Source organism: Saccostrea cucullata, unplaced genomic scaffold (genome assembly GCF_032062105.1).
Source record: "Saccostrea cucullata isolate Sc308-1 unplaced genomic scaffold, CSIRO_AGI_Scuc_v1 ctg9496, whole genome shotgun sequence".
NCBI lineage: Eukaryota > Metazoa > Mollusca > Bivalvia > Ostreida > Ostreidae > Saccostrea > Saccostrea cuccullata.
This window is the reverse complement of record NW_026935297.1, coordinates 26,011-39,778: the sequence shown is the minus strand read 5'-3', so window position 1 is coordinate 39,778 and position 13,768 is coordinate 26,011. Positions and strand designations below refer to the sequence as shown.

At 33.0% G+C, this 13,768-nt stretch overlaps 1 protein-coding gene across 1 annotated transcript; it reads left to right on the top strand.

Moving 5' to 3' along the window:
• Nucleotides 1-3,250: 3,250 nt before the first annotated feature.
• On the top strand, nt 3,251-12,084 carry LOC134242452 (uncharacterized). Its single transcript, XM_062724536.1, has 14 exons — nt 3,251-3,396; nt 5,987-6,162; nt 6,373-6,573; nt 6,741-6,935; nt 7,319-7,351; nt 7,464-7,613; nt 8,488-8,703; nt 8,942-9,019; nt 9,260-9,337; nt 9,485-9,694; nt 9,963-10,055; nt 10,149-10,214; nt 10,325-10,496; nt 10,952-12,084. The coding sequence occupies exons 1-14, from the start codon at nt 3,314-3,316 to the stop codon at nt 11,172-11,174; spliced, it is 1,974 nt and encodes a 657-aa protein (XP_062580520.1). The 5' UTR covers nt 3,251-3,313; the 3' UTR covers nt 11,175-12,084.
• The last annotated feature ends 1,684 nt before the right edge of the window (nt 12,085-13,768 follow it).

Sequence of the window (13,768 nt, the reverse complement as noted above, 5' to 3'; positions counted from 1 at the left end):
ATATTTAAGGCTAGGATTCATTTTATTTTCAGTTTTACAAACCCTCAATTCAAGGTTTTGAATTTTCAGAAAAAAATAAAACAATTTTTTTTCTTTCCGATGTCAAATTTGAGTCGGGATCGAGATTTCAAATTTACGAACTCGCACTTCCGGTTTTAAGATGAAACGGCGGGTAAATAAAGCTAGATCTGAGAAGATAGCTTGGTTTAGTGTAAAATTCATCGATACGAGTGCCATTCAAAACGTTTCACCCGTTCAAAGGACAAATAAAATGCTGACGACTTTGTTGCACAATGACATGCTGGTGAGATAATTATGTATTCGTTTCAAAAGTATCTGTCTGTAAATTATTTTCCTCCCCAAGGTTTTAAACTGCCCGTGGTAGCTATTGCATATTGCCAGCGACACTGTTTAGGTCTCTGTTATAGCTTACAGTCTAAGCATCATGTGTCCAGTGGTAAGGACCCTATTAGAATAGCATAAAAAAGAATGTACAAATGTTAATAATTGATTTATCCAATTTTTTTTTTTATTTCCTTCTCCTTCGGGACTTTTTTATTCTCATGTTCATAACTAAAACTTATAATGAAGAAAGGGGCCTCTTTCAAAATAGATAATTTCAGGGCCCCTGGGTCAGGGGTACCAGGGGGGTACTTTGACTAAAAATAAATTAATGCTTTGAAATCTGCCCTTTGATAAGCAATGGTGCCTCCTTCAAAATTTGTGAATTTCATGGCTTTTGATTAAAACACGAACCAAATACAATCGCTGGAAACTTGTTACATGATACCCAGGTGACCTATAAGGCCCGTGGGCCTCTTGTTAATGTCGTAACCAATGAGAATCTACTAGTATTCGCTATTACGTAGCGCCGAGAAAGTCACGCCTACTGAAAGTCCAAAGTAAGGGTAAAATCCTCCTAGATCGAACTGATAAATGAAAATAGGTAAAATGTCCGTGCCTTAGATAGAAAGCCACAAAATGTCATTTGCATTGTATACATGCTGGATTGTATTTTCACTTTTTCTGGTCAACCATAATAAAGTATGTGTTTTTGTTAATCTTAAATATAATTCTTGAAATATTTTTTTTAAAAAGGCATATAAACAGGTTAGGTTTTGAGAATTGTTAAAAATAAAAGACATTTTGAGATTTTTATGAAAGACATGCATGGATAGATTTCAAATATTCTATTGGCAAATGAATAAATGTATTTTTGATTCTCATAAATTTTTAACAAAAATTTGATTTTATTTGGTGCATAGCTAAATAAATTATGATACCAAACTTCTTTATGTTCAATTTTGGTTGTTGAATTTTAGAGGTATGTACCATGTCCTTGAGACATGTTGTATGAAAATTAACCTGCGGAGGCGCAGTCCTGGTCCAGGGAAACTGGAATCTTGCTAACTCCCTCAAAGATATACTTTTTAACTGATTATTATACCGATACGAAAGTAAAAAAAAAGAGGACTACGAATAACGGGGAATTAGCTTTCAGAGCGGGGATTAGCTCACTTGACTGACGAACGAGGATTAGTCCAATAATATATTATACCGATACAAAATTGAAATCTAGAGGATTGTGGATAATCGGGAATTAGCTTCCGAAGCAGTGATTAGCTTATTTGACTAACGCACGGGGATACGTCCATTCACAGTGATTTCTAGGGAATTACCAGGTATTGTCCCCCGCTTTCGCGAAAGCAAAGGGACATTAAATCTCATTCGTCTGTCAGTCTGTCCGTCACAAAAGCTTTAACCTTGCCCATAACTTTTGATTTAGTGGAGTATAACTTTCATATTTCACATGTGTTTTCCTTGTGACAAGACCTTTCTTTGGGTACCACCAAATTTGACCTTGGAGTTTGACCCACTTTTACACAAAAATTCCAAACTTTTACTTTGGCCATAACTTTTGAATGGTAGGTACTAGGACTTTAATTTTTCACATATATGTATTTTTGTGACAATACCTTTTATTTTTATACCAATAACTTTGACCTTGACCTTGGAGATTTCCGCACTTATGAAAAAACTTTAACCGTGACCATAACTTTTGAACGGTTAGGGCTAGGGTTTTTGTACTTCACATATGTAATCCCTGTTAGAAGACCTTTCATTGGATACCAAGAACTTTGACCCTTTGACCTTGGAGTTTTAACTACTTTTTAAAAACTTTAACCTTGGTCACAAGTTTTGAATGGTAGATAATAGACTTTCATATTTCATATATGTATTCTTTTTGGCAAGACCTTTCTTAAGAAACCAACAATTTTGACCTTGACCTTGGAGATTTACGTACCTATGAAACAACTTTAACTTTGACCATACCTTTGAATGGTAAGGGCTAGGGCTTTCATACTTCACATATGTAATCTTTGTGAGAAGACTTTTCATTGAATACCAAGAACTTACACCCTTTGACCTTTACTTTGAAGTTGACCTACTTTTAAAAACTTTAACCTTGGCCATAACTTTTGAACAGTTAGGGTTAGGGTTTTCATCCTTCACATATGTATTACTTGTGATAAGACCTTTCTTAAGAAACCAACAACTCATCAGTGTTTCACAAACACATCTTGTTCCTTATTTTGAGAAAAGATAGGGCTTTCATATTTGACATGTGCATTACCTATGACAAGATACTAGTAATTCCGAGCATGCTATGGTTTCTTACCCCTTGATCTTGACCTTCACGCATGACCTTATTTAAAAAAAAGACAACTTCAATGATAATTTCTAAATAAATGACATATGACAGGGTGTTCACATTAGACACAATATGTCATAAAAAATAACATCTCACTAACAAGACACCGATAGCGGGGGACCACAAATCTTTGAATTTGCTTGTTCACATTTTACTATCTAATTTTTACATAGGAAAAATCAATCAGTAGAGGTATAATAATTGTATTTATAAATTCACAAATTTTATTAAGTTGTGCCAGTCTAAACATCTATTAGCAGTACACTACTGCGTGCCAATTTTGCAAATATTATAGGAGTTATTCTTCTTTAATTAAATAGCAGGAAAAAGATAAAGTTGATAATTTACGTAAAGATTTATTCATTTTTTAGCGTTTACAGTTTCACGGTGTTTTCCATTACTTATTTATGTACAGCCTACATGTATACGTATATAAATAAAAATATGGTATTTTCTAAGAAATAAACAATTTTAAAATGAAAAAAAATTTTGACAACAAAGAAGATGTTTACGTCAAATAATTTTCAAAAACAAGTTATAGAATACTTCCTGCTTCCTTGTCACTTTAAGACCAAGACATTTACTAGTAGGAGGTCCTCGATGCTGTGTCTCCTGATTTTCGCCTTGCTGGTGTGTTGTTCTGGATACATCTTCCAATTCGAGGAGGGTGAAACTCGACGCTTGTGAGTAAACACTAAATATTTTTACTTAATCTTCGAAATACCTAACTAATATAATTCCATTCTTTTGACACTTTAATTGGAATTGGCCACTTCAATGTCCCCATGACTCTCTTCAAGATAGCATACATGTACATACAAGGAATTTGTAAAAAGAAAAAAAAACAGGTTCCAAGAAAATGAAAAGAGAAAAATTTCAAAATCTGCATACACATCCGCATTTCAGCGTAGCAACAGATTAACTTCTACGATATTTTCCCTTGAAAGCCCATATCAATTTTTTCGTTGCAGAATTAGGACAAATTCTATGCCATGCATATATACAAAAAGACTTATGATGGAAAATAATATGCATTTAATTGGTACAATGTGTATTGGTACAATTTTTACATTAAGTCTTTTAGAATGTTCTTGTGACAAAATATATATAAAGAAACGTTTTAAAATATTAGATTAAAAACCCGTAGACTTTGTCACTGGCTATTTAAACTTGAACAATGCAATGAATATAGATGTACAAAGATGTGCATAGCCGATTACATGTATACACTAAGATTGCGTTTGGCTACAAATAGTATATCATGCACTTAATGAGATAACATGCACGTTTCTAAATCACCTATCATAAACGGTAACAAGGAACTAAATCTTTGTATAATTAAGAACACACTTTAGTCCCAGGTGCTATTAAGCATTGATCCTCAGATCTTATTTCCTTATCTGTTTGTCTGTGACCTTCATCTGTTTAGATCTTTGTTTTATTAATGCAAATAATTATTTATTGGTAGGTTGGTTACCTACTCAATATTTGTAATCTTATTCTTTTTCCTTAATCTATGGGTTGCATATATAGTCATTGCATTCCCTTCCTTTTCAGATTTTGTATTTTTTAAAACTTCATTGCGTTTCAATATTGTGTAAAGAAACTTAGAATCAACAATGTCGAAAAGTTTCATATGATTTAACAGACACTTAGTCAATCTAAACTATAACAAGCAAATTCAAAGAATTGTGGTCCCCCGCTTTCGGTGTCTTTGTGGGTGAGATGTTATTTTTATGACATATTGTGTGTAATACGAACATCCTATCATATGTCATTTATTTAGAAAGTAACACTGAAGTTGATTTTTTTGAAGGTTATGAAAACCCTATATCCTGACCGTTAAAAAGTTATGGCCAAAGTAAAAAGTTTTTTAAAAGTAGGTCAAAAAAAAGAGTCAAAATTGTTGATATCCAATGAAAGGTTTTCTCACAAGGATTACATATGTGAAGTATGAAACCCTAGCCCTTACTATTCAAAATTTATGGTCAAGGTTAAAGTTTTTTCATAAGTACATAAATCTTTAAGGTCAAGGTCAAAAGGTCAAAGTTGTTGCTATCCAATGAAAGGACTTGCCACAAAGAATACATATGTAAAATATAAAAGTCCTAGTATCTACCGTTCAAAAGTTGTGACCAAAGTTAAATTATTTCGAAAAAGTAGTTAAAACTCCAATGTCAAGGTCAAAGGGTAAAAGTGATTGGTATCCAATGAACGGTCTTCTCAAAAGGATCACATATGTGAAGTACAAAAGCCCTAGTCCTCACCGTTCAAAAGTTATGGTCAAGGTTAAAGTTTTTTCATAAGTAAATAAATCTCCAAGGTCAAGGTCAAAAGGTCAAGGTTGTTGGTATCCAATGAAATGTCTTGCCACAAGGAATACATATGTGAAATATAAAAGTCCTAGTATCTACTGTTTAAAAGTTGTAACCAAGGTTAAAGTTTTTAAAATGTTCAATTAAAACTCCAAGGTCAAGGTCAAAGGGCAAAAGTTATTGGTATCCAATGAAATGTCTTCTCACAAGGATTACATATGTGAAGTATGAAATCCCTAGCCCTTACCATACAAAAGTTATGGTCAAGGTTAAAGTTTTTTCCTCTATTCAAAACGGTGCTATATCTCCAAAATCAAGGTCAAAAGGTCAAGGTTGTTGTTATCCAATAAAAGGTTTTGCCACAAACAATACATATGTGAAATATGAAAGTCCTAGTACCTATATTAAAAAGTTATGGCCAAAGTAAAAGTTTGGAATTTTTGTGTAAAAGTGGGTCAAACTCCAAGGTCAAGGTCAAAAGGTCAAATTTGGTGGTACCCAAAGAAAGGTCTTGTCACAAAGAATACACATGTGAAATATGAAAGTCATAGCTCCACTAAATCAAAAGTTATGGGCAAAGTTTTCGTGACGGACAGACTGACGGACAGATGGACAGACAGACAGACGAATGAGATTTAATGTCCCCTCGCTTTCGCGAAAGCGGGGGACAAAAAAATACATCCAAATGTACATTTAATCATTTTATCCCTTGTTTTGATGGCACATATGTACGTATAGGGGTGCCTACAAACAAGTGTATGTATCAAATTGATGCATTCAATTACAAACTTTTTACATGGATTCATTGATTGTCATACTTTGAAAAAATTAAGTAAAAATTTTATTCATGTAGATTTCTTTGAATTTGATGATATAATTCTGTTAGTCATCTTATTTTTTCCTTCATTTAATTTTTTATGAACATTTGATTCATTTTGATGATTTATTTTGTTTTAAGTATCTACAAAGGAGCGAGCGGACATCATCATTATTGCACGGTTTGTACAACAGGGAAGAATGATGAACAGAATCGAGAGACGCAACAAGGAGAATGTATTGTGAAGAACTTTAAACCAGAAATTCCTGAGCCTAAGCCTATCTGTAAGGAAAGTGTTCCTGATGGGATCATTCCAGGTGATTTGTATTTTTCTTTTTTTATGTCGATCATTCAGTGTCCAACAGAATGTACCAGTTTCTTTTGCGGCGAATTTTTTTCAAGAACAATTGTCATTTAATAACAAATGGAAATATGCTGTTGTTTACAAAAATTTTCATAAAAAAGATAATTACGAAATTCGTCAGCTAAACCTTGTGTGCAATAATGGATATTTTTACCGGTTTCAGGATGTGGTCCTTTACCGGTCTTAGAGGGTTTGTTTTGGAAAACAAAATCCGGCAGACCTATCCAAAACAGGAGTACGGTGTACGAAGAGTATTTCCCGCAATGTCTTCGGACAAGGATGTTGGAAAGTAATTTCAGCAGTATCAGATGTGGGGAAAATCTGAAGTGGAATGTAAATCCGACAAATTTCCGATGTTTAAAAGGTAAAACTGCTATTCTATGAAATGTAACTAATACTTGTATTTTCATACAAGTGATATGAAAAAGAATGAATCGCGTTTTTTTTTCTCTCTAAATATACATATATGTGGTATACCCGGAACATGTTTTTTTTCTTCAATTTTTAAAACTGGTAAATCGAATTAATCAGGTTGTGGACCACTTCCAAATCAGTTTGAGTGGAAATTGGAGAATGGAGGTCGTACTGGAAATGAAAGTTTGGCGGGATATACCTACATCGGCTTCTGTCGTCCGGAATTCAAAACATCAATAACGGTACATTGTGGAAGGAACTCCATTTGGTACGATGATCCATCCCAGGCTGTTTGTCCATCAGAGGATTGTGGTAAAGAATTTTGAAGACTGCAATCAAATATGCAATCGATAAAAGATTTAGACCATCTTTAAAAGAATATTTGATTCCTTGTCCTCTTCCGATGCAGGATTAACAAAATGAGTCGGTGCCAGGATCTAAAGAATATTTTTTGTCCATTAAATTTCAACAAACTTGTTGATGATATTTTCTTGCAATTAAAAAAAATGTGGATTCGATTTTTAGTGAGTTGGATATGATAGGGCAAAAAAAAAACATTTTTAAATGACAGAAATTTATGCCGCATGACAAATATCACGAACATTAAGTCATCATTGAAAAAAAAATATTTTGAAATTAAGGACTGGCAGAAAGAAATATTTTCTATATTAATAAATATGTGAATTTCATTGCAGATGAGTGGTATTGCATTGTGGAAATTCAAATTAGTAAGTACTGCCTAGAAACCTTAATGCAGTATATTTAAAACAAGAGTAAAGAAACAATCTTGCAATGAAACACTATATTCTGAAGATTAGTTTTTCTTTACCATTCTTGTAGTTCTCGCTCTGGTAATGCTGCTGATACCCCTTATTATTGTTTCCTTGTATTGTGCACGGGTCAGAAAGAAACACGCAAAACGTTCACTACAGATTGAAAGCCGTTTGGATTCAGAGCTCGAAATGGAAAGACCAATGATTGGCATATCTGGTATGTTTTGTATATTCTTTTTATTTTGCGCCCGAATTGAAAGATCCGAGGCGTATATTGTTTTTGTCTTGTCTGTCTATCTGTTTGTCTGTTTGTCTGCAAACTTTAACCTTCGCCATAACTTTTGAAACACGAATGAAAGAGACTTCATATTTGGTATGCATACTCCACTAATAAAGCTCTTTCAAATGACACCATGGTCAATGACCTTGTGACCTTGACTGTGACCTATATACTAAAAATAGTTTTTTCTGCAAACTTTACCCTTCGCCGTAACTTTTGAACCAAAAAAGACAGAGACTTCATATTTGGTATGCATACACCACTGATTAAGCTCTTTTAAATGACACCATGGTCAATGACCTTGTGACCTTGACTGTGACCTGTGCGCTAAATATAGCTTTTTTTGTCGGAAAACTTTAACCATCACCATAACTTTTGAACGAAGAAAGATAGAGACTTAATATTTGGCATGCATACTCCACTAATAAAGGCCTTTCACATAACACCAAGGTCAATGACCTTGTGACCTTGACTGTGTTCTATATGCTAAAGATAGCTTGTTTGAACCTTCACCATAACTTTTGAACCATGAGAGATAGAGACTTCATATTTGGTATGCTTACTTCACTAATCAAGTTCATTCAAATGACACCAAGATCAATTACCTTGTGACCTTGACTGTGACTTAAATGCTAAAAATATGTTGTTATTTTTTAATTTATGTTGCCGCCGGGCGCATAGTGTTTCACTTTTGTTTTGATCTATTTGTTACCTCTTACAGTTTAATTGTATGGCACATAGGAAAGAAAAAAAGTTTAAGAGTAAATTACCTCTACAGCTATAAACGTGTTTTAATACATTATTTATGCAGATAAACTTGAACGTGATGGACACCCCAAACTCGCATCCGACGATTCCGATAACAAAAGTGGAGATGAGAGTGCAGAAACTACATCCACAAACCCAGATCTGCCTGGCAGTGAGGGAACTTGCAATGCAGACTCTACATATACAAATCAAGATTTGTCTAGCAGTGAGGGGAACAGAACTCCCGTGGAACACTCGGAGAATCCTTTCTTTAAGCAAGGTACGAAATAATCCCGACGAACATGTACTGACGCGGAGGATGCACTCGGTCGCTTTAGTTCCGAATTGATGATTGGTTAATTGTATGTTGTTTTACTCCCATTCGAAAATGTTTCAATCATTATAGATCGTCAATTTCGAATTGAAGGAAATTTTTTAGTATAAAAATAAACCTCGACAATGAATTTCAATATATGGCTTGTACAAATTCCAATGTACAAATGATGGTTTTTTTTCAGATGAAAATATTAAAGTAGATCAGACATTACAGACTGGGGTGGACCAAGAGGAAATATTAGAATTTACTGTTCAAAGGGGTAAAATGCATTTTCCTTTCAAGATAGACTGAAATGTACAAGAATCTTACATGTCATGATGTGTTTAGTCTATTCTTAAATTCTATGAACTAAATTTGAAAAAAAAAATTATCTGGTTTGTAACTCATGGTTAATTTCTTTTAACATCTAGGTGAACTAGAATAAAAATAAACCTCGACAATGAATTTCAATGTATGGCTTGTGGAATTTCCGTTTACAAATGATGTGTTTTTTTTCTAGATGAGAATATTAAAGTATTTCAGACATTACAGACTGGAGTGAACCAAGACGGAATATTAGAATTTACTGTTCAGATGGGTAAAATACATTTTCTTTCATTAGATATACTGAAATATACATGGATTTGACGTCATATGTGTTTAGTCTATTAAATTTTTTGATCTAAACTTCAAAAAAAAAAATTATTCAGTTTGTAAGTCTTCGTTAATTCATTCTAACATCTAGGTGAACTTGTTTATATTGCAACGAAAGAGACCATGACAGACGTTAACAGTCTTCAAATAAAGCGGAAAGACCAAGCCGACTATCGTGGAGTAGTTGTATATCCATTCCTGCACTGTATAAAGGAAATAGAATCCGTGGACGACGGGATATATTACTGGACCACCACCGAAAGCTGGCCAAAAAGAAATGTATTTTTGTTGAGTGTAAAAGGTAAGCAATGAAAAGAACTAGGAACGTTATACCCACTTATCAGCCCTGGTCTGATGAAGATTTTAAAAAATAAAAACATGCTTACGATGTGGTCTTTTTAAACTCGTGTTAAGACTACCCTTTCCTCTAATTGTATTATTTTCAAATAAAAAGTAATCAGTGCAAATTCAATGACATCTTTTCTTTACAACTAAATTTACACAAAATACTTATTTTGCTAAGTATTTTTATGGGTATCCTATTGAAACAAAGACGGTTATATTTCAAGATAGGGGTCAACCAGATGGTCTTGAATCTATTAGTTCCAGATGCCGGTTGAGGTCACAAGTGAGTTGCGAGGTTCAACAGGAAGTCCTTGACTGTGAGTAACAGTAGCTTTTGATAATATTATATAATCCATTTGTTTGGTCTCATTCTAACATTATGAGATGTTTCATAATGTGTTTTTCTTTAGATTGTTCTTCCATTTTGAAGTCATGTTTGGCTACCCCACCTTCATCATCAATATCCACGATTACAGGTAATATGAAATAAAGTACCTTCATATATGTATATTTCAGCTTATACCAATTTTTCAGTACTTTCGATATAAAATCCCAAAATAAGGGCACACGTTTACTTATTTTACAGATGTGTCGGTATGTACACTGAAGATAGACACAATATTCCGGAATATGGAGGATTTCCTAAAACAGCTCTGTTATTGTCTCGATAATTCGACTTCCTATCAGTTGCGAGGTTGCTGGCGTGTAATTGCCAAAACTTTTCTAAACCGAACTGATGCTTATATTTCAAGTGTGGAGTAAGTATACTGTTAACCTGTTAATCAGATAAATTAGGCTTTGTTTTTTCTATCTAATTTTACAATAATATTGTAAATATTGTTGCAAGATTTTTTTCAATATTACATCAATATATTATATACATGTATACTTACGATTCGGAAATTTTAAGAAAAATTTATAACAAAGAAATTTAAGTGTGTTTTTCAAGGAAATGGAATAAACAGTAATGTTTACATATAGTTTTTATACAATAATTATTGCAGATTTTTTTTAAAGAAAAGTTTCATATCTAAATTGTACACAAGAACGTACCTGGCAGCGCGGAAAACTTGAAATCCATTTTTGTTGTGTAAAAAAATTCCTGTGTTTAAAATATTGTTAGAAACCGTTTTTAACAGCATCATACGCAACGCTTTATTGTAGTAAACATATTTTCGATATAAACAATTCAGTTTAATTTTCTCCCTTGCAGGTGGCACAGAAAAGGGGACCCTGACAACGGTCCATCAAATTTAATTTTAAATGACTTACGCAGGGCCAACCCGAATCTTACTATCGGCCAACTTGTAGCAAATTTACCTCCAAATTTAGACTTACTGAACACCATTTTAAGGTTTCATAATGATTGTTATTTTTGCAATCGTCTTTTTCATGCAACTCAACAAACAGAACCAAAAGTATTTTGCAATGCGTGAGATTGAAATCACAGATGGATCCAATAGGCGTGCACGGTGGATTCAAACACTTTTTAAAGACATTTTAAAAAGTGAAACGTGTTGGGCTGTTCAAGATATCTAAACATGGCAGGATCTCTTACGATTGCTGGCCTGTAATAAGCTTCTTTATACATGGGACAGTGCTGAGATGGGGGAGGGGCGCTGTACCAAAATGAAATTAGACAAGCAGAAAAAAGTGACCCAAAGAAATTTTGAAATGTATACTTTCTTGAAACTAGTATCCTGTGTGAAAAGGAAGATGGATCGAGATTTTAGGACATTCCAAAGGTGAAATGTTGGTCCTTAGCATCTACCATGAAGATGCCAAACTTCTTTGGAGGGCCAGCGGACATGTACCCCCCGGTAAATCAATTTGATCTCAAAAACTTACAAGGAGAGTTTTTTTTTAATTAAAAAAATTAAAATGGTTGGCAGCAGGAACAAGCTGATTCAAGGATAATGATAACTAAATGCTTAAGTGCACTAATTATTACATTTTTAGTTTTTTTTTTTTTAAACGAATATCTATTATTTTCTCATTTTAATTAATTAGGTGGGAAGGAAGGAAGTGTATTTTTTCCCTGTAACATATTCTGACTTTTCAGTAGAGATAAATGCACCAGGAAGCAAAAAACTTTTTTAAAACTAAAACGCTTGTATATTTTTAGTTTGTGCAATGTTTATTCTTTTTGCATTCCAGCATTACTTGGAAGGAAAATCAAATCGGAAAGAAATGTAGACTCCTTATTTAAACATTATTTAGGAAATTATCACTGCCCTTTAACACAAGAAAATGTCTTATTAATTTTTTCTAGCCAATTTATTTATAATTAATTTTTTGATTAAGATATTTTACATTGCAGTATTTAGTAACTGAACAAGAAAAATTACTAAGTTCGAATAAGCAAGAATATTGTTACAACAGTTCTGTTTTTTTTTTAAGGAAGATTTTTATGTAATGTAAAATTTAAATACTTGTTTTATTTTTATGTTGCGATTTACTTCATTTGAATACATATCCATAATACAATTTCATATCACTATTATATATTTATGCATGTTAAACGATGCTCGAGATTGTATTGATGCATATCATTTGTATATATTTTATATAAAATGTTGTTTATTTATGAATTGAAATAAATATTTGAATGTTACATTTTTAATTTTCCATAGATGTTTAAGAAGATGAAAAATGCAAAGTCATCAAAAGTTTCTATCAAGATGTCTACATGTATTTCTAACACCGGAATCCATAGCATACCGTATTCAACGTTTTGACATCAAAGTAACTTTCGCTTCACGTTAACAATTTTTGCAACATCAATGCATAATTATTGATATCAATATTTTCTATCATTCTTTCGAAGAAGACCATTTGGTTTAATTATATTTTGTGAGAACTTGAAACACCTGGTCTTTAAAAGAACGATGTACTAGATCCTAGCGATCCTAAAATATTAAATTTACATTTGATTGTATAATTTTCAAATCATCAAGGAAGAGAGCAATTTTGCCTCTCTTTTTTTAATGTTAAATTTTGATTTTTATTCTAATTGTCTCTTTAAAATTTGCATGAAGATTCCTCAAATTTTTTTTTATATGGCAGTGTAAACAGATTACGAGGACTCGAATCACATTTACCTTGCATTCATTTCAATATGGTGACCTTAATCTTGAATTTCCTTCTCCGGGGGGAAATACCCGTTTAAATACTCAAAGTAGAAGGCCAAAACTTCTGTGTAGTGTTTTAAAGCTATAAAGCTTACAATTTCCTCAATTTTAAAAAATAAGATCACATGTTTAGATAAGGTCAATTCATTTCTATACCCGTCCGCCGGTGTTTCGTGGAATTGAAGTCGGCAAAACTTGTTTGCTGGAGGCAAGATGGCAACAAAAGGGGGACTGGGGGATTTCTTTAAGCATTCAGGAACTCAAACTGCATAAAAGCAGATGAGTTTAAAACAAGATATCTGTAGAAAAAGAGGAACCCTTTTGTATGAAATGACGTAGTTTTGTATCAGATTTAAATTGTATACCCCTTTCTTTTGTTCATTCGCTTATCTCTTTGAATACCTGTGATAACAATAATATTATATAAACACTGCACATGTTTAGAATTTTAAAATATGATTTTGCAGTTAAAAAATTCTTTTACAATTCTTTGTTATTACTACGAAAGCCCATTGAGCTCATTTTGGTAGGTTGAAAAAAATAAATTTTTCGCGTTATAACGCGAAACTTTCGCGAATAAACGCGTAACTTTCGCGTTATAACGGGAAACTTTCGCGTTATAACGGGAAACTTTAGCGATAGAACGCGAAACTTTTGCGATTAAACGCGTAACTTTTGCGTTATAACGCGAAACTTTTGCTGTTTAACCAAGACATTTTGCTTAAGTCTTAACTTTCTTTTGATTTTGTTATCAAGTTTATGTATTAATGATAAGCAAAAGGCTGTTTTATTCTTGGACTATCACCAGCTACAATTTTAAGTTTTCTTCCTATTGAATCCATCTTTACCGTCATAGATGGTCTTTCTCAGCACTGTTCAAACAATTCAAAGATTATGCG